The following is a 24966-nucleotide window of genomic DNA, read 5'->3' as shown; positions in this document are numbered from 1 at the left end:
TCCTGCCCACTGTAGGTAATTCCAGCCTCAGCATTTCCCAGATAATACTTTACACATCTCCCTTCAGGTGGGCACTGCTTTGTCGAGTTCCTCATCCCTGCTCTGTTCTGTGCCCAAGGGAGCTGCTCAAAAACCGGACTTCTGGAAACCTCTGATCTCACCTAGGGAAGAGCAGGAGGAATGTGTTCTTCAATCACTAAAAGAAATCAGCAAAGTTAACACTGATCTGCAGGTGTAAACACAACGGCCACCTTTATTCCAAATTCCAGCAGGGATGCTCATCAGGAATGCGCCCTGCGTCAGAGCCAGCCCAGCCCGGCAATCCCCTGCCTGCTCCTCACCTCTGACAAGGACGAGAGGCTGCACTGCTGATTCTCAGCCAAAGTACAGAAATCTATTCAATAAATAGATCCCGTGTTTAAAATAAGGAATGAGCGCAGGACTGGCAGGTCACAACTTGTCTGGAAGAGCCTGTCAACCCCAAACACGACTCTGCAAAATTCACCCTCAACAAAAGCAATTTAATCACTCTGCTTGTAGCGGGAAAAGGAATGCCAGAGCCCGACAGGCACTTGGGGGATAAACACTTCTCTTTTAAATATTTAAGCACATGCTGCTGCTTAATGCCTGCGAATGGCAGAGCCCTGTCCGCCCCACACTCCCAACAACATTCCTCCGAGAAAACCTTATTAATGAGCTCGCAAACGAGCACCCAACTGGGAAATGTCACAAACAAGAGTGGCTAATGCCCCAGAAAATCAAATAACTGAACACTCGGCTGATTGTGGTGCTTTTCATATTCACTAAAAGAAAAAAAAAAAAAAAGCTTTAAATCAAAGTTTTCTGAAGGGGTCAACACCTCACTGAACAAAACAACTCATTTATTCACTTTTAGCGATCTCCAGATGATAAATTACATTGATGTTAATCACTTCACTGCATACTATGCAATTAATATTTGCGCTGGATGGAAATGTAAGGATTACTGGAGATGCGGCAGCAAATGTATGTGGCCGATTTTAAACATAATTGGGCACAAAAAGTTCTTCCACTGCAACAGCAGAGGCTGTAACAGACTCCATCAGGGCAGACTTTAAAAGTACATGTGTAAATATTATAAAAATGAATGCATGATTAATTATAACTTCAGAAAAGCACAAAAAGCCAACCCAGAGAAAAGGCCAAATCAAGGCTTTGACACTCACTTCCAGCATCACGTAATGAGAGAAGGAAACGCAGCGCAAGGGCTCAACTCAAACGTCTCCCAGAATATCTGGTTCCATTCAATTCCTTAATGATATTTTAATGCATTTTGTTGCTTCATTTCCTTTCTAAAATTACACCCAACGCACTGGTCTCCCATCACTCACTGATGGATCTGAGACACAAAAAGAGAGCGACTGCAGCCAGAATTGGGGAGTTCCCACACCAGCGCCACAGACTGTGGCTGCCATGGTACAGGGCTGTGGCTGTTCCTCAGGCATGGAAGTGTTATGGCCACTGTGAATACACACCACCCTTGGTCACACCCTGTTTGCTTTCGAGGAGCATTACCAAGAGGGTTTCAAGCACATCATGGTGCAAGCTTGCAGAGACTCCTTAACAACAACATACCCTACATCCACGTGGAAACACTTATCCTTAACTTCACCACAGGCCAGGCTGTGCCATGGCAGATAGGCAACAAATGGCTTAGTCAATGAGCAGGGCGAGTTAATACCCAGCACTGCTGTTTTCTATTTTTCTCTCTCTGAAAATAAACCCCACAAGTTTTGAGTTGCACCTTAAAAAAAATCTCTCCCTATTCTGAAATTTAGTCAGACAAAAAATACCTCATTATCTGAGCAGGTTCCATCAATCATCCTCCTGTCCTTCCCCAACACATTTCATGCTCCACTTGGATACATTAAGTGCAGAGAAATACAACGTCTACTGAGAAAAACATTTTCCTGTGCCCTGCTGATGTTCTGAAGGGGCGGATGTGCTGTGCCTGGAGGGGAGGGGGGGTAAGATTTGTGGGGAGGAGATGTCAGAGCAGAGAGTGGAACATGCAGCCCAGGTAACCGACCTGAGTGATGCCACTCCAGCTGCGAGAAAAGCAGCAGCATCCACATGGGATGAGCAAGGAATTCCTGCTGCCCCTGCGGCAGAGACCTGGCAGCTGGGTGCCTGCAAGGGAATGTCCTGGCCAGTGGAAGGGCACAGACAGCAGCTGGAGGAGTGTCCTCTGTTTGGAGTGCACATCCCACATCTAAAAAGCAACTGAGAATAGGTAAGTCAGGCCTGGCTGTAGGAGCCCCAGTTCTCCCAGAGGCCGAGCCCACCTCCATGGGAACACTGATGGAGACGCCTGTCCACAAGAATAAGAAGCTCCTTCTCCAGCCACACCCTCCCACTGGCCTATGCATCATCATCTTGAGCCAGGAAAAGCTCCAAGGTAAGAGTTTGCTCTGAAACTGCCTTTTCTTTAAGTTGAGGCCCCTCAGCAGGTATGAAATGCAGGTGTCTGGCTGTGCTCCAGCACAGCGAGCCCCAGAGCCGCTAATTGCCAGGAGCCGCGAGGTCACGGAGCGCGACATGTTCCTGGGCTGGGGCTCTGCTCCAGCCATCTGCTGCTGCCCACCCAAGGAACGGGCCGGGCTAACGGGGTCAAGTCCCAATATCTGAACATAATTGCTTTCAGCAGGCTCAGAGTGCAATTCAGAACATAAAACCAAACCTGTCTGAACACCTTGCTCATCTCTGTTCCCTTCTGAGGAGGCTCGACACCTCATTTCTCCAGACAGCTCTGGAACAGCCCAAGGGGATGCTAAAAATCAGCACTAAGGGCAGAAGCCTGTGCATGGGATGCAGCAGGAGCTTCCAGTGCGGAAGCTGAAGGCTGCAGGTGTCTGTAGGACACCCAAAGAACTCTGCTTTAGGGGTGCTTTGCCCTCACTGCACAGGAAACCCCCTAAGGATGCAAACCAAAGTGGCCAAGGAGGGATTTGTTTGGGGAAGAAGAGAAAAAAATACTTCCCCCCCCCCAAAATAGCTGCCCTCTTCTATGCCACCAAACCACCAGGATTTCAGAGGAAATCCTTCCTTGCTTCTGAAAGGAAGTTTCAAGGTAGTCTGATGCCTTTTCAACCCGGAGAGGTTCCAATCCCTCCGCAGAACAGGGCAGATGGGATTTTTTGCTCTTCCCTGTTAAGTATTTGATCAAGCCTCACAAAGGTGTTAATGCATTATTAAAGCTAATGGAGCTCTACAAGAAATGTTAATGGACATTAAGTTTGCATAAATGAATTACACATTAGCACAGTCACAAGAAATCTCGTATCTGCCAATTTAGGCAGTATCTGATCATTCCTGTTTTCCTCATTACGGGAACATTACTTCCCGCTAGTTTTGGAGATATGAGAATTGTAACCAAGATGTTCATAATGAAACTACATAATGAAGCAGATGAAATAAATTAATACAAAACTTCCTCTTCTCCTTTCAACGTGAGGTAGTTGAAGGGAACCTACAAAAACAAGAACTTTGAATCATCTCAGCCCCCAATGCTCCAAGCACCCGGTCTTGCTGCAGGGACTGTCCCACTTTGCTTTTGGGAGCTGTTTTGGAGCGCAGGGGCACGTGCACACTGCTCCAACATTTCCACGAACTGAACAGCTGTATTTGGGACAACAGGTATTGCCAGGTACCTGCTCAGAAATGCTGTTACTGTCATGTACAGTGGAGCAGCTCCTAAGGGAAATGAGATGCATTATTAACATTGAACATGTAGGAAACAGCATAGGTTGGCCTCAATCAGTGCTGCTACTGCAGATTCCACAGAATTCCAGCCACTCTGTTGCACAAAACCCGTCGGTGCCATATGTTCAAAGTGCACAACACTGAGTTTCTTTTGCACAGTACCCAGTTTTTGCCAGTAAACTCAGCACGGCGGCCAGTCGCTTTGAAGTGGGAGTAGAGAAACACTGTTCAAAGAGATAAGTAGGTTGCTAGAAGAAAAATACTCAGATTTAATCTGTCCTGACAATTATAAAGCACAGCCAGGAACCTCTGATGCAAATTCTACGTACAGAGAGTTATTTCTTCAGAGAACGAAGGTAAGTATTTATGGTATTGCAGAGGGCTGGGAAAGCCGTGGCTTTGCCCACGAAGTGGTACCCAACATTTTGGTTTCTATTCTAAATAACACGATATAATCCCCATGGACGCTGGAATTTTATCATGTAGTGAACAATTCCTGAACTCCCAAGTGAGCAATTTTATACATTAAGAGAATTAAAGGTTCTGCTACTCACACATGACTTCCAGGTAGCGCTGTGTCTGCAAGTCTTTGACCGCAGGGTGATCCACCAGGCAGATGACAGGGACCCCATCGTCCTCCCGGCCCACCTTCAGCAGGAGCTGGCTGGTCACCGTGTACATGTCGGACCAGTGCTCCACCTCCGACTTGCCTGAAGGAGGGGACAGAGAGAGCGGAGTGATGACAGGATGGAGCGCCTGCTGCAGCCACACCAACTCCCTCCTGTCCACATTCCCTTTGGACACCCATCCCATCCTCCTCTCCGTCAGGTTCTGGCCCATTAAAGCCCACGGGATGTTACCACAATGATTAACGATCCCCTCGCGCCATCCCAAAATCCCCACGCTCTCAAATCAATGAGCTACAAATCCCCCCCACTCCAACAATTAGCTACAGACGTGATTAAACAGATTAAATTAATTAAAAGTAGTATTGATAGGCAGGAGCATTTGGCAGTGCTCTGTCTGAGGGAGGGAAAGGCAGTGGCGGTGGGAGGGGAGCCCAGCTCCGGACTGGCTGCCCCAGGGATGCCGTGACGCACGGCACGGAAACGAGGAGAGTGACAACACAGGACGAGACAAGACAGGAGAAAAGGGATTTTTCCAGGAACTCAGCAAGCAGCCGCTGACAGCACAGCTCTGCTCTGGTTTCAGTGCTCTGATCTGTGCCTTTTTATTTAAGAATTCACAGGCAAAACACTAAGAGTTACTTCAGTAGCAGAGCTCTTCCAGACACCAAATATTTCTGTATAATGTATAAGAGTGAAACAGGGGACAGACACAGACACACCCTAATATTCAGAGGAAAGGCTTTCCCATGGGCAAAGCCACAGTTCCCGTGATTCATAACCCAGAGCCAAGTGTTTCAGTCTCCCTAATTCTGTTAAAAAAAAAATATCTGAAGGCTCAGCAGGGTGAGCTGGGATTGCATGAAGCTCAGCACTCTTCCCAGAGAACAGAAAACTGGGATTCAACTGCCAACATGAGAAAACTCAATCAAGAAGCTGGACAGGCCAGGCACAAAGGGACAAACACTCTGCCCTGCCGTCCACCAGGATGGGGAAGGGAACCAGAATGGGATCATTAAGACCCTGCACACCACAGTGTGGGGACTCAGCAGGGGCACCACTTTGTGTGGCAGCAGGTTTGCTGTGCGGTGGCCTGCTTGGATGCTCAGAAGTGTTGGGCCTAAAGAGAGGATTCTATCCTGCCCTTGCAGGGGGTGGGTTTGAAGTAATGAGTCTGGACTTCTCTGGAGAGCCCATCAGTGTCTCAGACTGGTTAAAGCACAGAGGTGTTGTCAACCAAGCTCACATCTACATGCAGACTTAAACTAACAGCATGTCACATGCAATCAGAGTCAGTGACTTGAATGTGCAAGTACCAGGAGCACCAGACTTCAGGGAGTCGGAGAAACCCATCTTGGATGAATATTCAACTGAACACAGGGAAAATGCTCTATAAACAAGGGAGCTAGACGTGAAGGTGAATTGCAAATCCTTACAGCCCAAGGCGCAGATGATCCCTCTCAGACCTACAACAGGGCACAAAGCTACACAAGCCACACAGAAATGAATTCAGTGCACAGCTCTGGGCTCCTCAAGGTCACCTGCAGTTACAGCAGGACTCCAGAACCCAGCACTCGAGGCTGGCAGGTAGGCAGAGGACCAAATGGAGTTCAGCCCCCTGCGTTAGGGAATAATCTGTCTGCCCACACAGTGCTTTGTTCCTCAGCTGGCGCTCAAAGCAGCTCGCTCCACTTTTTTCCTTTTTTTTTCCCCTTAAACTGGCAGCAGAGAACAAACACCCAGCATTACATAAATCACTTCAGCTCTCTGAACAAAGCAAGCGACTGAGAGGACACATCTACCGGTTAGCTCCTTGTTGCCTTTGAACCATCTGATGGTGGTGGCTGGTCTGCTGGCCATGGCAGTGCAGTTCAGCTCGATCTCTTCTCCCTCCACGGCGGTTTCTTTCTGGATATCAATTACCAAATTGCGTGGTGGGACTAGAATGGAAAACACAACAACACATACCAGATGAAATAAACATCTTTTGATCACTAACACAAGAGAAAACCTCCAGGAAAACCTGCAAAATCTACTGAAGGAAATGAGCAAACAGCATTTATTTGATCTTTCAATCAATCAAACCCTTTGATAGGTGGTTTCACAGTAATTGGAGTGAGCACTTTCACTCTCCACCAAATAATCACCGCAGTCTCACAAATTATTACTTATCAGGGTTTTAACTTTCTGCTCCCTCTCCCAGGCAGGCAGCGTTCCAGGGAGAGCCACAGCCTCCTGTGCTACTCGGGTGTGTGCTGCTATTTAAAAATCCAGCTTGACTCCGTGCACATTTCCTGACTTCTCTGACAAGGAGAGGAAACACAAAAGCTGACACTTGGCAGTGCATTACTTACCAAGCCTCTAACCTCCACAGCAATTTTTCTCTCCTGCTGTTCAGCTCCAAGGCTCAGCCGTGAGCGTGGAAGCAGGCCAGCAAACATCAACTTCATTTAGGATGCTCGAAAAGCCACTGAGCACAAGCCCAGAGTGGAATGCCACCACCTTGGGAACAACACTGCCTCCCACCACACTCCCACAAACCACCCCAAAACCACCCCAGCGTGAGGAGGGAGCCAGCTCTGCACCCAGACACAGCACCACGTCTGATGACAAGTCCTCTGGGATGGAGATCTGCTGCTCTCCCCAGGCACCCTCCTGCCCTAGCTCAAGACTCCCCCAAAACACAAAGCTGCAACACTGTACTCCATGAAAAGTCATCCAAAAATATCAAGAAACAGGCTGTAACTTCAGGGGGTAACAACCACTGCAGCATAGCCCAGAAATGGAACAAATGAGCTCAAAAATTACAACACGGGAACAAGGAATCTCTTCCCCATGAAAGCACCAGCAGCAAGGCAAAACCCAAGAAAAAGTGAACAGCGAGAGTTTGTATGGCAGAGTCATGGCTTCAGAAAATCCCAGAACTTCCAAAGGAAACTAAACTCTGCTCAGATCAATGTGATTAAGCAACTGCATAGTTCAGATGTGACTCACAGGTCTTCGAGCTAATGAAGAACAAATATGTATAAATACCATCCAGATGATCAAGTGGACTAATTAGTCACTTGTGGCTTTTCTTTAAAAAGAACAGAACGGGCTACATATTTGAGGCTTTCACATGTTCCAATTAAGCAAGAATAAATCTACATATCGTGTCACGGAAGACATGAAAGCGCTGAAGCAAACCCGCGGCTCCCTCCGAACGCTGACTGCCAAGGGGATGCCTCGACACCTCGCTCTGCTCTCCCAGGCCGGCAGCAGCAGAAGCAGATGAGCAAAATCGCTCTTGGAAAGAGCCTCAGATCTGGGCAACCAAAGTCTGGGCGATGAGCACGAGATCTTTGGCAGGGAACATGTTCCTGTGAGGACCTGCTAACACCAGCACGGACAACCACTCCTCCGCCCTGGCTCATTTCTGTCCCTAATTAGGGAGTCAATAACAGGAAAGACAGGGAAGACTGTGCCATCCTTGGTGTCACAGTGCCCAGTCTCTCCATACAAGTGCTAAGGCAAACTGTTCCCTCATTCACCTTCTAATAATAGACCTTCCTCATCCTTGCCTGCTTCCTGAGCTGAGGTTTGACCTGAGTACGCGCTGAAGGTGACAAGAAATCACCGGCTTTGCGGGTGTGGGGGAAAGGCAGCACACAGCGGCCACGCCTCAAAACCAACAGAAGCACAAGGCAAGAAAACAGACTTTTCCCTCAACTCCGAAGGACGATTCATGTTTAAAAAAAACCCCAAACTTACAAAAACCTGCATTATGCCTCCCACTTGAAAGACACGCAGTGCTGGCTTACAGGTGAATGAAGCGAGTACTCTGATTTCAAACACTTTCCTAGGTTGCCAGCAGTGAAATGAAATCCAACAAACTGTTTTTCCCTGTGTACGATTAAAGAGAGGAGCTGGAAGAGCTTCCCATGCCTGTGAGCGCTGGAAAGCGCACAGAAACTTTGAAGGTGTTGATAATCATAATAGCTGGAGTAAAACTGCTTATAAACATTACTTAGCAACGTACAAAAACCTAAGACCCAAATCTCATTAAGCAAAAGAAGGAAGATTTAAACTAATCAGCGAGCGAGATCTTACATTAAGTCACCCTCCCTGATTCAGGTTCTCCCATTAATAGAGCCTTAAAAGCCACTGCTAATCGGCAGGAACCGCTCTAATAGTGGAGCTGCTGTCACCGGCAGCGTGTCGATGCCGTGGCTGCACGTGCCCGGCCGTCAGCTCTCAGTGTCCAAATCCTTGCTTTAAATTCCTCTCTGGGTGGCTGCAGCTCTCCCAACACCGCAGAGAGCCCCATCCCACTCACCCTGCGTGCCCAGGGACTACAGGGCTCCCCACGAGCACCGATTCGGTCCTTACCCAGCACCGTAATCGTGGTGTAAATCTCCTGGGGGGGGTCGGTGTAGAGCTGGCAGAAGTACCTTCCTTCATCAGAGATGGAGACATTTGTCAGGGACACTCGGAGCTCGCTGTTGGAGAAGTTCACCAGCTGGAACCTGCTGTCCTTCAGGGCTGTGGGGCAAGCACAGCCTTGGTGACTGCGCAGAGAGATGCAGCGTCCCCTTCCCACCACACCACAGTCCCAAAGGTCCCTACAGACAGCAGCACATCGAGGCAAGCACACCAGGTTCCTGACCAGCTTCCATCCTGCTTCTTACCCTGAAGTCAAACCTATAGAATCTTTCTGTTCTCAGATAATTTCAAATAATCAACACAAGCAAATCACAGGGCACAGCATCAAATCTTTGGACATAGTTTTATTATCAGATGGCTTAGGGATGTGTTGGTAAAATGCTGATGGTATTTACACAGCCCTGTCACTGCCTAATGCACTCAGGGAGAGAGTGAACGAGAAAGGAATTGGGAGAAGTAGAGTTTAAAATTACTGTCCAGTAATGGCCTCCCAAATTCTTTTAAGAATTTGGAAACCGAGCTTTTAAAATTTCATGAGCCAAACGTGAGGGCCTGGAACAACAGCAAACAGGAGTGAGCCAGCCCCAGTCTGCCTTTGTGCGTGGACCATACCCACCTCACAAGGGCACAGGGTTTGTTGTGCCTCTCCACAACGCTTGGGCACAGCGCACAGCCACAGGGACATTAACACAGACCATCTGAAGTGTCTTATTGCAGCCACTGTGGCATTGTCACCACTAGACAGAAAGTCACACTCGTTCACTGGACGTGCAAATGATGTGAGAGTTCGGTTTGGGTATAAAACAGCACAGATTGTCCTGAAATTTTCAGCCTTTGGAACGGAGAGATTACCTCTGAGAACATTGTGCTGTCTCGGTGTTGCCCTATTCAATTTGTTTGTGTCAGCTAAATATTTGGCACTCAATTGCAATTCACCCTGAATTACGACAATCAATTCCTATTGCAAAGTAAGACACTCTGACTTTTAGTGGGGACTGTGAAGGTTTCCATTAAGGAGAGAGATTATGATTCCCTGTCTCACCTACCCCCACAGAACCAACTGAACTGTAAGTGCCCAGTGCCACTTTAACAGGAGACATCTCTGCAAACGCCGTCTCCTGAGCGCAAGTGAGGGGTAGGAGAAGTTGTAATCAAATGAGGAACAACAAACTTACGCCTGAAATCTCTGAAATAGATGGTCTGCCTGTTGGGGTTCAGGAGCTGGATCACCGAGTCATCGCTGTTCTTGACACGGCAGCTGATGGTGGCAACGTCCCCCTCCACCACTGTCACGTCCTCCGTCACCAAGTTCTGACCATCACCTGCAGGGCAGAGCAAAGGCAGAATTCAAGGTCAGAAATGACACCAGTGAGTCTCATTTGGGAATGAAAACCTCCACTGCCACCAACAGAGGAACATTGGTCGGTGAGCCCTCAGCTCTGGGTTGCCCAGCCAGCTGGCCACCACTAAATTACAGAGGAGTAATGGAAAGGGGGTTCTGCCATGGGAATAGTGGAACAAGGACTACTGTCCTGCACAAAAACGCCAAAAATTCGCTTCCTCTCTCAACAGATGAATTTTGTTAAATTACCTTTAAAGAACAACTCGCTGTAAGAAGCACTTACCCTTTGAATGGAGCAGGCAGACTTCAGGGAATCAGTCGTTACTCACTCTGTGTAATCAGTAGGTGCTATTAATGTCCAGAGGCAGGTAAAAAAAAAAGGATCCCGTGCAATTATGCTGTGGGAGCCCTGTAATCATTTACAGGTCATCACCCCGAAAACTCTCCTCCTAATGAATCGAATCATCGCATCACCCGCACGCTGAGACATTCGCCTCGAACGCGAAAGAACACAGGGGATGGGACTGGGAAAAGCACTTTGCATTTCAATTTCTCCATAACTATCGGGAATCAAAGTGGGAGAAATTTTGAGACTTTGATTGCCAATTTGCCAAACGAAGCACAGGTACACTAATGGGCACCAGGTCGTGGGCTGAGGGCCAGGAGCTCTGAACCCTGGGGACATGGGTTAGTTGTGGTCTTGGCAGTCCTGGGTTAATTGTTGGACCTGATGATCTTAGAGGGCTTTTCCAACCTAAATGATTTTATTCTGCCTGTGGGGACAGGTTCCCAAACCACAAGGGTCATCACAGCAGAGCTCTACCACTGCCTGTGCCACATCCCACATCCCCACAGCCAGGCCGTGGCATCAGCGAAATAAAACATCTCAAAAGTGGTTCAAGCAAAAATATTAAACGTTACTAACTACTTCTGGGGAATAATTTTATCAAACCCATTCAAAACAAGGTTCTTGCACAAGGATCAGCTTGATATGTTCTCATAAATGCAATATTCCCTACAAATCATTAACAAAGCTATTAAGATTTGATTTCCATCTAAGCAATTATTGCCAGCATATTTTTTTACATTTACTTTAAAAGACTCAATCCTATTTTCAATTCATTAAACTGTTCCTTGCGTTTACTGAATTTTACATCAGCTTAGAAGACTATCTGAATTAATAAGAATTACAGTAGAAGTAATTTAGAAATAAATTATTTGAAGTTCAAGCCACTGAAGCTTTTCAGGCCAGGATGCTGCTGCATTAAACCTGCCGATGGATGGCTGCAGAGTCCAGCACCTCGATCTGGGCTGGCATCAGATCCCTCTGAACAAGGCATTTATCCGGGTTAATGACAGGCAGGGTGCATGTAAGGACACGCTGAGCCCCCCCCAGCCTGGGGCAGTCACAGCCTCACAGGCTTTGCTATTTATTCTGAATCAAAGGGTGTCTAATCCACCACTGTCTGCTCTGCTGACCTAAACGTGCTTCCCCACAGGCACTGGCGCATGCCCCTCCAGATTTGGGGTATCTGTATTCCCATCTGCTCCTGCTTACCAAGAGAGCTAAGTTATTTCCATGAGCAGCGTCAATTACAAACTCTAAATTAAATAAAAATGCAACACAAAGTGAGAACTCTTTAGACCCATCCTCACGTCAACACCTCAGAAGTTTCTCCGTAAATATTTACTGTCAGAATATAAGTATTTTGAGGAGCATTAAAGTAGACACATTTAGAGCATGACAATATTTTGGAACAGAAAAGGACAGACTAGGAAGGGGAGATGAAGTTTATGGGCCCAACACGGAATCTCAGAGGTGAGAGAAGCAAAGGAAATCTACTGCTGAGAATCAACCTTAAATCCCCTGGCAATGCTTTGAGGGGGCAAAGCACGAGCAGATACAATGGGAAAAACCCCAAGAGAAGTACATAGGTGAGATTTTCATCTATAACACCTATGAAAGCCCTTGTGCAGTGTCCATGTATCAGACTAAAACTCCCTACTGGGACTCCAGCACGAAGGACAAACCCTCACCCCAGGGTGTGATGTGTTGGACAGACTGACTCCAGGACGGACAGACTGCAGGGCTGGACTTGGAGTCTTGACCATCTTGACCTGGAGTATGAGGCACTGCCTGGACAGAGGGTCACAGGAGCAGGAAGGGCACAGCTGGTGAGGGGAGTTGGGGGATGAGCTGCTGTCTACAGGCAACATCTGCAGCCGGTGCCACGAGCAAGGAAACAGCAGAACTGGGTGTGTGCAGTGCAAGGGGGAGGGAAAATGCCCTGGGTGCTTCCTTCATTACCCAAAGCAACTCTCTGGCTTCGTTTACTGAATCTCCCCTGTGCAAGGTGAAAAACGACATCGTGTTTTATACTTACTGGAAGGGGGAGTGAGGCGGGGGAACACAACGCTTGAGGGACGCTTTGGCTGCCACCTGTACAATTAATTTCTGCACTTGTCTTCCTGCCTTGGACCACTGCAGTCTCTGCTCTTAAGGCTGCAGACAGACATAGCCGAGTAAATTGTGTTTCAGAAGTTCCCCTCAGCTGGACACAGCCCAGGGACCTTGGCTCATATGCAGCGGTCACATTTAAAATCAATTCTTTCTCCGCTTGTAGCACACCAGGCTACAGGGAAGCGCCAGGGAGAGGAGAGGGAAAGATTAAAAATACGTGCTGGGGAGCACGAATCTTCAATTTCTATGGAATTTCTAAGCAAGCCTGAGCCACGGGTATCCCAGCATGAGCAGTGGCACTGCTGGTTCAGTCTGCGGGATCCCCACACAAACGTTTTCCAAGGAAGAGGAGTCTTCATTACACCTGAACTATGCAAGCCCGTAAACCTAAACAAAACTCCTCTTAATAAATTGAGTCAGAAGAAACAACTCACATAAATACACAAACTGTCTGTTCACACGCTCGAGGAAAAAAGCAACATGATCTCCATCCCCAGAATTAACACAATTTGAATGTCAACACTCATCTATCAGTTTCAGGTACCTAAAAGGAATGTGGCGGGTTAAGAACCAGCCAGAGCTGACACAAGCAGGTTTATAAACACTGAGCATCCACTTCCCCCAGAAGCTTTGTCTCCTTCATGTTTCTTCTCTTGGCTGACCAGATTCTCTGCTCTCTCATCTATCACGGAGAGCTTCATCTCTTCCCTTTAACACAATCATCACAACTGGCTTTTTGGGAAGAGCACAGAAAGCAAAGAGATTCTTGGTCATGATCAGATACAGGAAAAAGGAGGAAACCCCACTGCCATTTAATTACTCTGCAGATTCACTTCTAGGAGGGAGAGAAGAACTGCCAAGGCAGTGCTGGGAGAAGCTGCTGGAGCTCCACCCACCCGGGCTCCAAGTCTTGAGAGACTGTTTTAAAAAGCTGCAATCGTCACAGTTGAACTTTGGAGGAGAACGGACAATCCACACTGATTGTGCTGGCAAGAAAAGGCAATTGCTTTTGACGGAGTTAATTTTGTGGCGTCTTTTCACGGGCGAGAGAATGGCAACAATTTGGGACCAGGCTGCCTGCAGAACACACGTACACCGGCCGTGGCCTGCAGTGCACGCAGGCAGTGCTGCAGCTGGAGGGTCCTGCGCCGGCAGGACACGGACCGGGGGGCACAGCAGTGCCTACAGCCCGCCCCAAAGCCAGCCTGGACTCCTTGGTGTGTGCTCAGAGCACACCAACACAGGGATGTGCTCACCCACTCGCACAGGGAGGGTTCCTGTGAAAGGCTGGGGTGAAAGGAGGGCAGGAGAAGAGGCAGCCCACTGCTCCTTCCAGCCACGCACAGTCCCTAAGGGAGACCCTCCAAGGCCACGGAGCCTGGAGCCAGACGTGGCACCTCTGAGCAATTCTTCTGTCAGTGTGACCCTCACCCCCACAGGAAAATTTTGTTTTCGATTAAGATTCACAACTAACCTTTTGAAACAGCAACTTTCTCTTCTAATAAGATGTAATTACCAGCTCTGTGACCCCGAGTCAAGCCTCTCTGAGATTTCCCCAGAATTTGAGTAGCTCTTATTCCCTCTTCAGCATCTTCTCCATAGCCAGCAACAGACTCAGCAACTCCAATTCCCAGGCAAAAAGCTCTTCAAAAAAGGAGTAATGGTGGTAAACAAAAAGATTTCTAGAAAAATCTCATTTTTGAGTTTGTTCTATGCAAGTCTGTCAGCTGCAACACATGTCTGGGGAGTTTTGGCCATGGAAATCCCTTTGTGCTGAACACCAAGAGCAACAGGTTCTATCCAGGCAGGTACAGCTGAGCCAAACCAGGCAGAGCTTGCTCAGTGACATGAAGGGAAGGGATATGGCAGCTCCACATCTCTCTCTGAGGCAGTGACTACAGCAAACTGAAATGGTAATGCTCACCTGGTACTCAGATTTTTACTTTCAAATTTAATGCATGTTATCATTTCTTTATTGTTGCATCAGGTTTAAAAGAACTGCTTTGAGAAAGGGCACTGCTGTTGGACGACTCTGCTGCTGCCAGGTTTGGGATCACCTGCAGATGCTTAGAGCATCAGTTCCCATTTAGGGGGGGGAGAATGGAGGGGTGGGAGGAATTATCATTCACAGAACCTATTCCCAAAACATTACTGTGGTGGATCTGTAAACACAGAGATTTGGCTGATGGCCAAGGAAGTGCACTGCCAGCAGAGGCACGACTCCCTGGTGACCTAGAAGGTATCAAAGGTGTCAGCAGAGCCAAGACAGATGCTGGCCTTGCCACGAGTGCCCACAAGCAGGGGCGGTGGAAGACACTTCCCACTCGCTTGCACCCGTTCCACACGTGGTTGCCATGCTGGGTGGCTTTTCCCACAGGCTTCACCACCAAACCCAGGGCAAACAACTTGTACATGTTTAAGGACAAGCAACCATGAGATCCAGGCAGATCCCACCACTGATCCACGCACAGGACCAGCTACCACAGGGCTTCCCCTCCTAATTTTGTTGAGTCTCCCTGACATTGTTTACAGGAACAGAACTGCTCCTGCTGCTCTGCATCCTCAGCGCCAGGACCTCATCTCCTTGTCACAGGCTGTGCTCAGCCCCAGCAATCACAAGGACCTATTTCCCCTCCTTCTCAGCACATATTTTCACGAGCGATCGCTTTTGGCACCTTTCTGCCGCGCCCGGCTCCTCTCCCCGCTCGCACCCGCCGCAGTCACACTTCCCGCTGAATTACTCTCCGCATTCAGAGGGAATGTGCAAGATGGTGCTAAAAATTACTTATTGTGGGGAGCGAGTTTACGCTATGAAACAGCCACTTCAGAGAAATATACTGCAAATTCAAGCGAGTTGTGCACAGATATTAAATTTGCAGAGAGAAGAAATGCCACTGCCACCTTTACGGCTTTTCTGGCTTAAAGAGTAAGAATAAAGGATGACAATAGCTCTGAAATTACACTGGAGGTTGCACTGACTTTAAACATAGTGAATATCTGCGTGATGCAATGGCATCAGGGAATTCTTTCCACTAGTTTGAAACCAAAATGGTACAGGGACAGAAATCCTGTGCTATGACCAAACTAAAATATTTCTTGGACCTTAGGAACAAGATCCTTTTTTCTGCCATGAAAACCTCTGCACCTCTGGGCAAAGGGTTTTCAGCCTGAAGTGGTTTCTTCAACGCCCCTCGCACTCCTGTTGCTGCGTCAGCGCAGATTTATGATCCGTCACCTGTGCTGGGATTAGATGTCACCCTTGTCTTTCTATTACCCAGATATTGATAGATCAAACTCCCCGGCCATACATCGCCTGTCCCTTCAAAGGTTACCGTCGGTGGACACCGAGGATCAATATCCATCTGCTCTGTCACTGACCAGACGGGACACGGCAAACGCTGCACCAGGAGCCCAGGGAGGAAGAATTCAGCATGGAAGCAGAAGTCTGCTTCTCTGCACACCTCAGGTTTTTATCCCACATTTCTAGTAAATCCTGCGATGAAAAGCAAATTATAGCAATTGCCAGAAATTCAGTCTTTCAGGATACAATTGTATTTCAAGCTAATGGGACTGGATCATTTGGAGGAAGAATCCTACAAGATCACACTCACCACAACGGAGCTTCTGTTGTCTACAAGCACAGTGACACGTCTTGCTGACATGGCCACTGTGGAAAGCTGTGTGGGTTATTTAGAGCTCATTTCTTAACCCACTGGACAGTTCTTAAATAAAAGACGTCACTACAGCAGCTCTTTATTTTGTTTATCTCTCTCTACCTACGGAGGGATGCTCAGTTTCAGCAACTTTCCAGAAGAAAGAGAAGCAGCTGGTCTCTTGCTTTTGTTCTGGAAGTTGCTGGTCCATTGTCAAGACAGTAAAGGTCACTTACTAAAGACTGTCCTGCTCCCAGAAGGTCAGAGCTTTACTCAAGTGTCCCCCCAAGGACTCTGGTACGAGCAGCTCCTCGGCAGCCACACAGCAGGGAGACAGAAGATGTTTCTGTGGGAGGATCTGAGAAGGGGAGGCTGCTAGGAAAGCACCCGATGGATGCTGTGGGCTCTGAGGGGGCTGTTGGGGGACACCAAGGGGCAGAAGCAAGAAGAGTACGGAGGAGAGAGCAAAGAGACAGGAAAGGGCAAAGCTGTGCGTGGCCTCAGAAGAAATACAGTTAAGGACCTTCACCTCATGTTCCTCCTGATGCTTGTCGGTCACTACCAGTCATCACCTGTCAAGGACACCACCTAAAATCCACCCCTGCCATTCCCCTACCACTGCTCAGCAGCAGCATCAGCAAGGGAGAAGGTCTGACAACACGAGACGGTCCCAGCAGGCCTCTGCCTCCATTCAGTGTGTTTAAATAACACAGTTAGGATCAACACACATTTATTATTAATGGTGCCCTAATACAGAATTCCTTATCTGCATTTTGTCTTCCAGCTACATTGCTACCAAGGACACCCACAGCCCAGATCCAGGGAAGGAGACCTTGATTAATCCCGAGTTTCAAACACAGGTGGAATTCCCTCTCTCTGCCATAACCTGCTCCATGGGGAGCTGAACCCTGAGGTACAGCAGGTGGCTGCAGGTAAGAGGAGGGAGCACTGATGAAATACTTGGTTTTCACCATCAATGAACATGTTTGATGCATTTCCCTGACCGGAACAACGTTGTTTAACAGCACCTGCTGCCTCACACTCCTTTCTGTCTCTGCCACATGGGTGAAGCTGCAGCAGCCCCTGCCAAAACCTGAGCATGGGAGGAGAGAATTTACACGTTTGCAGGTTTGTCACCATCACTGTCACCTCTGGTTTTGCCCTGCAGTGGCCAGCAGCTGCCACCTGCCTCGCACTGAGCATGGCACTGCTCACACCCTGAGCTGGCACACAGATCTAGGGAGGGAGCTCCCCATCTGCTCCCCGTCCACCTTCCCCTCAGCCGACAGATCCTCGTCCCTGCAGGTGTCAGCTGGGGACACGGCGGGGATTGTCCCACAGCATCACCCACAGACCCTCACCAGCAGAGAGCCCTCCCGGGGACACCACCACCCCAAGTGTTCTGGGATGGTGCCATCGCTGTTTGAACACCTGCTTTGGTACACACTCGACTGGATCCCACAGCACCTGCCCCAGGTGCATCCCCAGAACTCCCATTAGCCAGAGCAACAGGGCTTCCAGTAACACGGAATCCTGTCTGAAGTCATATGATGGGTTTCATTTTACTCTAATGAGCAGATATGTCTTATATCCATACCTGTAACACATTTTTCTTGCAGATTTTTTCACATCCATTTTATTTTTTACTGTCAGTAGCATCTGTCACAGCGTGCAGCTTAATAATCTTTTTTAAACCCAGGAAATCTGTATTTCCATAGAGCACCCACAATGAATTCTGATCAACACCAGCCCAGTCTCTTCCCTACAGAAAGGACCTTCCTTTACTGCCTGCATATTTAAGTCTGAAATCTTTAGTTCACTGTCAACCTGTCCCTTGGATGGGCACTGTGCCATAAGGAAGGGGCACTGTCTTTAGGGGTCTCTTCCTTCATTTTTTTAAGTATTCCAGTCCCCCATTTTTTTTAGAGATGAGAAACAAAATCTTTTATCAAAGTGAGGACTCCTTCCAATTTCTACTTCCCAGGAAGGATAAAAAGGTATAACAGAAGTCTTTAGTCTACATCCCAGATCAGACACAATGATGAATGCTCGCCTAAAGGGCAACATATTTGTAAGTTTTAAGTCTCTTGCAACACCAACTGTCCTGATTCATCCCCTCGATAAAGGCAGCTCTGAGAGCTATTTTACCATATTTATTATTTTACAGAGGAGGAAGAAAAAATGCAGAATCAGCCCTCAATCTGCCACCCTTTGGATTTATAAATGTTAGTATAGGACCAGCGCTAATGTCTTTAAACATTAATCTCCTCACTGCAGATCCTGCACGTCCCCCTTCAGCCTCCGCCTGCTGGCTCATCCAGGCTGGGGGAAAAGAAAATGCATTTTGGTATTTTTTTTTCCCCTTCATCTATGGGATTTGCTTTGGCTAAACCCATGAAAAGAAGAGAAAGGGCAGATGCTCCTGAACACATTCCTGCCTGCTGTCAGTGCTTTGCCAGCTGAGTGGAAGGCACAAAGCTCTGCTCCAGTGTTTATTTTTAAAGATGCAGCTTGCCTGATCCACACTCATTCCTCACGCCCTGTTTTCAATAGGGACTCTGTTCTCTTTGCTGGCTGCCAGGACAAAGGCAGAGCTGAGAGGAAGGGAAGAGAAACCGTGTTCTGCACACGAAAATAAACCCCTGGGTTTATAAACTGTTAGCCCGATCCCACTGCAGGTGCAGCAACATGACCGTAAGGTACACAACCAAAAAATACAGTAATGATAAGAGAGAAAACAACTTTGGATGTGGTCCTCATCCAACCTTCCTCAAATCTGCACCCAAACCCCCTTGGATGCCCACCCCATCATCCCAAGGCAGGCACACCGAGCACAGCACTTTTCTCTCAGCAAGCTCTTTGTAAATTTTATCACTTATTTCTTAAAGTTGCAATTGCCTTTTAAAATTAGATTGTATTTAGTTTTTAATTAAGTCGTCATCGTTGTACAAAACCCCACAGGCCTTGAGGTTTAGATTGTCATTTTAAACAAAAGTAAAATGCTAAATGCCTTTTCCATCCAACACCATTAGGTATAATTAAGCAATGGGTAAAGCATACATCGTGCTATAAATGCCATTTAGTTTTACAGTGAAACTCATCAACATTTATCAAAACACTGCCTCAAGAAAGAATGAGACAGCTCCAGCAAGTGACTTCCATCCACTGCTGCCTTTGAAGCAGCTGCTCCGAGGCAGAACTGCAGCAAGAATAGCCTTCCCATTCCGTATTTTCATCTTTTTGGCTGAAACATTAATTTTTTGCCACGTTCCTGTACGGGTGGTGTGTAACCACCGTGCACTGATGCTCAGGAAGGGGCTCCCGGAGAGCCCCAAAGGCAGGGACAGGACGAGCAACCTCAGGCAGAGCCCCGTGGGGGTCCCACCAACAGCCCCATGGGCAGTTTGTGGCAGGTGCTCCCCTGCCCAGCTGGCACACAGAGAGAGGCAGAAGGATGCTCTGGGCCCAGGGAGCGTCGGCAGGAGCGCTGTGTTTTGCTTTTGCTTGTGAGGACCCCGGGTTGTTCCAGCACCTCCTGCCTTGCATCCGCTCAAGCTACACGTGCCTACCTGCCAACACGGAGCTCGAGGGAACACCAGGGCCTGTGCCCAAGGGACTGTGCCCCCGCTCCTCCCCGCAGACAGCATCCCTGTCACAGCACCCTGGGGACGGGGCTGCCCAGCAGATTCACACCCATCCCCACAGCCACTGTACCACTGTGTTCCTGCAGGTGGGAAGGCTGAGATAAACAGCACTCCATTCCTGCTTTCAGGTGAGGTGCCTCTGAGCAACCGCCAAAGGGACGCGAACTGTAAAGAAAGACAAACACCAGCAAAGCGCATCACCGGGCACCGCTGTGCCGCTGCTATTTCAAAATCTCAACACTCCTTGTTTTCTCACGAGAAGCATTAAAACAGTCAAACTGAGCCCATTAGAAGCAATTTTCAATTTACTGCTCCTCCTTGATATCCACACGGTAAACGCCAGCAGGCACCGGCTCCATCAATAGGGACCCAGGCACCCGGTTGCCTGTGAACACTGCGAGCGCCTGACGCTGCAGCTTCAGGCACAAGGCAGAAAAACAGATTCGAAATTGATGTTTCATCATTACCCATCATTAAAAAATTATGCTGTTGTACAAGCTCAGAAGTGGCAAGGAGTGAACGCTGAATGCCTCCGCAAGTGTTATTCATTCTCCCTCCCCGCCGTGGTGCAGAGGGGTTTTTGGGTGGCGAGTCTCTCCTCCTCCTCCTCTCCCCACCACCCCAAGCCCCCGGCGTCACAGCTCTGCTGCAGCCTCTCCGACATCTCCTTCCTCCGTGTTGGCAAGGCAACAGGAGCACAGGGCTTTGGGGAGCCCGTGGCTGCACCCGGAGAGGGGAGAAGGGAAGGGCTGCAGACACCCAGCAATGCCCCAAACACCCACCCTTGGACCCTTCTGGAACAGTCTGAGGCTGTTCATTGCCCAGGGCTGCCACGATGCTGTCGGGACCTGGACAGGGGCCGTGACCAGGCAGTTCTTGCCATCTTTGGGAAAACCCGCCACAATCAGTGATAACACACAAGCAACTCATTCTTCTCCCCCCTTTTTTGGCCTTTCTGGTTCTCAATAAAGTATTTTCCATCTCTTATGTTCTCACACACCCATGGGAAGCCCTAACTGGTAATCCACACAGGGATGTCCTGCTCTGCACAGGCAGGGGGGAGAGAAGGAGGACATGCTTTGTGCTGCTCATCTGCCACGTTTCCAAGGTCAGACACAAATGGATTTTGGTCCGTACACACTTGTACTCCTCCCAACAACTCAGCTCCTGCCCATCTGCAGTGTCAGAACTATCAGCAGGGAAACTCCTGCCCTCCAGCCCACTGCAGTGCCCTTAAGGAGAAGAGGGGAGAGATTTACAGGTGAGCCAGTGAGCAGTACAGCCAGGGATTTTGGAATTGAGCACTACATCCAGCACCCATCCTCCAGGGTCACCTTGTTTGAAAACTGCAAATACAGAGAGGGCCACTTCACCAAAAATCCATCTTCTTAACTGCTTGAAACTAAATTTAAAATGCATGTATGCAGTGCTCCTCTCTGCTCGCTATTCTGAGCTTCTCCTTTGGCCTTATGATAAAAGAATGCAGGAAATTATAACCAACCTTCCCCCAGCCCAGAAAAGGGAATTAATTACTGCAAGCAGAAACTCAGCGCTCTTCCAATAAACCAATGCAATCCATTCCAGGCACTGAAAAGCAAGGAAAACATCCTGGGGGCTCGATACCTTGCTAACCATTCACAGCGTGTGCCGTGGTGGATATTGTGGAACAGCTGTGCCCGGGACTATCACAAAGCCAACATTATCTCTGCCATTATTAGAATTAAATAAAGGCTTCCCTTTCCGATGAGCCCGGGATTACAAATCACCTCAAACCCCTGCAGCCTCTCGCCTGCCCCGCTCCACAGCAGGTTTACAGCTTTTAGCCAGGATTAGACCATGGCAAAGACTGGTGACAAAGTTGTTCGACATGCCAAGCTGCCAACACCCCCTCAGTGCTACCCAGTGAGTGCAGAGCAGCTCTCTGGAATACTCTGAGGACCCCAGTGTGGGCACATGGGAGACGTGTTGGGCTGGGGAGGTCACTGCTCCCTTGGCACTCACATCCCAACACTGGCTTTCCAACCCACATCCTGCTCTCCCCTCACCACTGCTCCTCCCTGCCCTCCCTGGCACAAGCCTGGGCAACACAAGTACCCAACTGCTTTCTCATGCCCACGAGGGAGCAGCTGGGCAGCACGGGGCTGGTAACTCCCCAAAACAAGGTGTTCAGTCAGCCTGCACAAAGCTGGCACTGAGCATTGCTGCAGGGGGAACCAGGTGTAGCAGCCGTTCAGAGGAAGGAGAGCGCACAAACAACCTCCCTTCTTTCTATTTGTAAATACAGTAAGTGTATTTCAAATAAAAATACACTCCAACCATCAAAGCCAGGCAGGCTGCAACCCTCCTGCTGCCATGTCACAGGAGACTCGAGACCTTTTACAGATGTTGCCAACAGCAGCTGAAAATCTACCAGACATTTGCTTAGCATTTCTTGAAAGAACAGTTTCAATTAGACACATTCTTCACAGTTCTCTTCTCAAACCCCAACAGTTTGAAGAGATCTGCTTGTTTTTGCCAAGTTTTCAGAAACTGTAAGCCTGGCCCCCTCGCACTCAGCACATCAAGGGTAGGATATTTAAAACAAGGCTCATTTTCAATGGAAATGTTCCACAATAAATAACTCCGCAGTGCAGTTGTGAATTTAAAATTTAGAGTTTAAGTTTTCAGCAGTTGACTTTTAATCAGGAGCTGCATGTGCACCCGAGAGCAAGAGGAATGCTCCCCTTAATCACTTGTATTTAAAACCACTTTATAAAACCTATACAGAGCATGGTCTGTCCAGAACAACTCCTTAAGTCCCAGCAACCCCAACCTTCCAGTAATGCTTCTCTCACCAAACCAGATGACACACCACATTTTGGAGCTACAAATGAAGGACAATTCCTTGCAGGTATTTTTCTAGCAAGTCACTGAAATGACAGTCTGGCTCAGTCTGGCTTTTAAAAGCAGTTTACAGACGTTAAAAAGGCTTTTACTGAGGAGCCACTTGGGCAGAGCCTGTGTGGAAGGTGTTTTTGGGTTGGGGATTGCTTTTTTAGCTAAACCTGCCAGGGCTGTGTGTTACTGAAGGGTTTGCAGGCAGGCAGGTCAGCTGTTTGCTGGAGGAGCCACACTGGAGTGCATGTGTCATCCATCACTGGATCCTTGTCAGATGCTCACTGGGTTCTGCCTCTGAAGTTACATGAACAACTTGCCCTGAGCTGGAGCATCCTCTCTGCAAGCAGCACTCCTCCCTCAGCTCACCTTGGGCTGCATCTTGGAATCATTACCCTGGAATAACCACCCTGTGAATGGAATGTACAAAGCTCAGCTGATGAGATAAAACACTCTGTGTTGTGGAAAAATGCTCTGACACAGACATGGTGTGCTCAACACCCACAGCAAGGCAGGTGACTTCAACCAGCAAAATTTCCTTTTCCTACTGTCTGTACTTAATTCAGGAGGAGCTCGTCCTGCCCTCACACCTTGAGCACAGGGATCTAAGCAGCGTGCATGGAAATGGATTGTGGAGAACGGGCCCTTCTCCAGCTGGGGCTGAATCCTCCTTTTGGATACCCCGAGGCAGCCGCGTGCAGCTCGTGCAGGGTGATGAACGGCTTTGGAGTTTGGGCTGGTTATGAGAACAAAACAAGCCATCATGAATCTAAAGGTTTTATGGGAATGCTGTTTCGTATAATTTCCCCAAAAAAACGAATTACATTCCGCTCATTAGCAAATGCTGCTGCACAAAGCGAAGGATTCTGCAAGCGGATTACACGAAGGCAGTGTGGGGACAGCGGATAACGACTCCAGTCAAATTCTACTTTAATGTGCCCAAAGAAACAATAGTGCAATCAGACGGGGGGAGGGAATCAAAAAAGAAGGAAATTCATCTGCTGTACTCTTCCTTTCCATACAAAATGCAATACAAGGAATTAAACTTGTCACTCTCAACCAGGGGCTGCTGTGAACAGCACGACAGAGCTGAACCACGTGCGGCTGCCTCTGGTGCCAGCCAGAGATCAGGGGTCTGTCCTGGTCTGTCCTGGCACTGTCAGCTGGGATGTTTGGGAGCACCTGCATGCAGGACGGGAAGCACTGATCGCCTGAACCTTGCACCAGATATTTTCCCTGGGAAACTGTGTGTTTGTATTCATTTATTCCAAACTGGCAGAGCCCTGTAGAGCCATGAGGATGCACAACTTCAAGGGCACTGTACTGGTGCCATGCTTCAGACTGAGCCACAGTTCACATCATACCTGCTGTCTTACTCAAAAGCCTAGGGACAAGTATTTCACACTGGCTCATAGGGGTTTTGGTTTGTTTTTTAAGTGAACATCAGCAAAATGTTCTCTGACAGGCAAGTTACCTGCACAGACACAAACAGCCCATCTCTGAGCAGACCTGGCAATAACTCACTGCAGAAGCCAAAGGGATTCTTATTCAAACTTCACTTCTTGTTTGGAACCTACCAAGCTCTAAAGGAAATATTAAGAATAGTGAAGCTTTGAAATACTCCAGTACAAATCCCAGGTTTGTAGATAAATCCTGATATGGGTACAGAACAGGGGTGGGTTATTTATGAAATCTGTGTATCAGTCTGTTTTCTGATCTGGAATTTTCCTGCTATCCCAATGCCCACAGGCTTACATCAACTCTGCACTTGTGTTTGGGATTATAGGGACTCTGAATCCGGGAACCACCATCCCACCCCACCTGCAAAGCTCTGCACTACTCTGAGTTGCAGATTTTCCAGCTGGTCCTAATTGACTCAAAACAAGGTTTTTGGTCCTTCAGGACTGGACTCCACCCCGATCAGCTCCCAAGGCCCAGCCACATTCACCCCAAGTCCCAGGGTTCCCTGGCAGGGTGCAGAGCTGCCGGGTCATCAGCTGAACGGGACCTCAGCCACGAGGACAGGTCACCCGCCTACGTGACACGGCTCCTGTCCCCAGCACCCAGCCTGCACCTGCCATCCCACTGCTGCTTCCCAAAGACCCACTGGGGCAGGCACCTTCAGGAACAACAAGCTTGGCCAGAGCAGCTCCCCCATCTCCTGCCACCCACAGCTAACGAGGAGGGTGGTGGTGGGTGATCA

General features: G+C 48.5%; 1 protein-coding gene across 10 annotated transcripts in view; it reads right to left on the bottom strand.

Annotated features, from left to right (window-relative positions):
* CADM1 (cell adhesion molecule 1) overlaps positions 1 to 24966 on the bottom strand; it is a 103610-nt gene that overhangs the window by 35346 nt on the left and 43298 nt on the right. For all 10 annotated transcript variants that reach the window (XM_050323247.1, XM_050323242.1, XM_050323246.1 and 7 more), the window contains 4 exons: positions 9965 to 10111; positions 8736 to 8888; positions 6170 to 6307; positions 4296 to 4451 (listed from right to left, as the gene is read on the bottom strand). In XM_050323247.1, coding sequence (XP_050179204.1) covers positions 4296 to 4451; positions 6170 to 6307; positions 8736 to 8888; positions 9965 to 10111 — 594 coding nt within the window. The remainder of the gene's footprint in view (positions 1 to 4295; positions 4452 to 6169; positions 6308 to 8735; positions 8889 to 9964; positions 10112 to 24966) is intronic.

This window comes from Myiozetetes cayanensis, unplaced genomic scaffold (genome assembly GCF_022539395.1).
Source record: "Myiozetetes cayanensis isolate MyiCay16 unplaced genomic scaffold, myiCay2020 scf29, whole genome shotgun sequence".
Classification (NCBI taxonomy): domain Eukaryota; kingdom Metazoa; phylum Chordata; class Aves; order Passeriformes; family Tyrannidae; genus Myiozetetes; species Myiozetetes cayanensis.
This window is presented reverse-complemented; position numbering and strand designations above follow the sequence as displayed.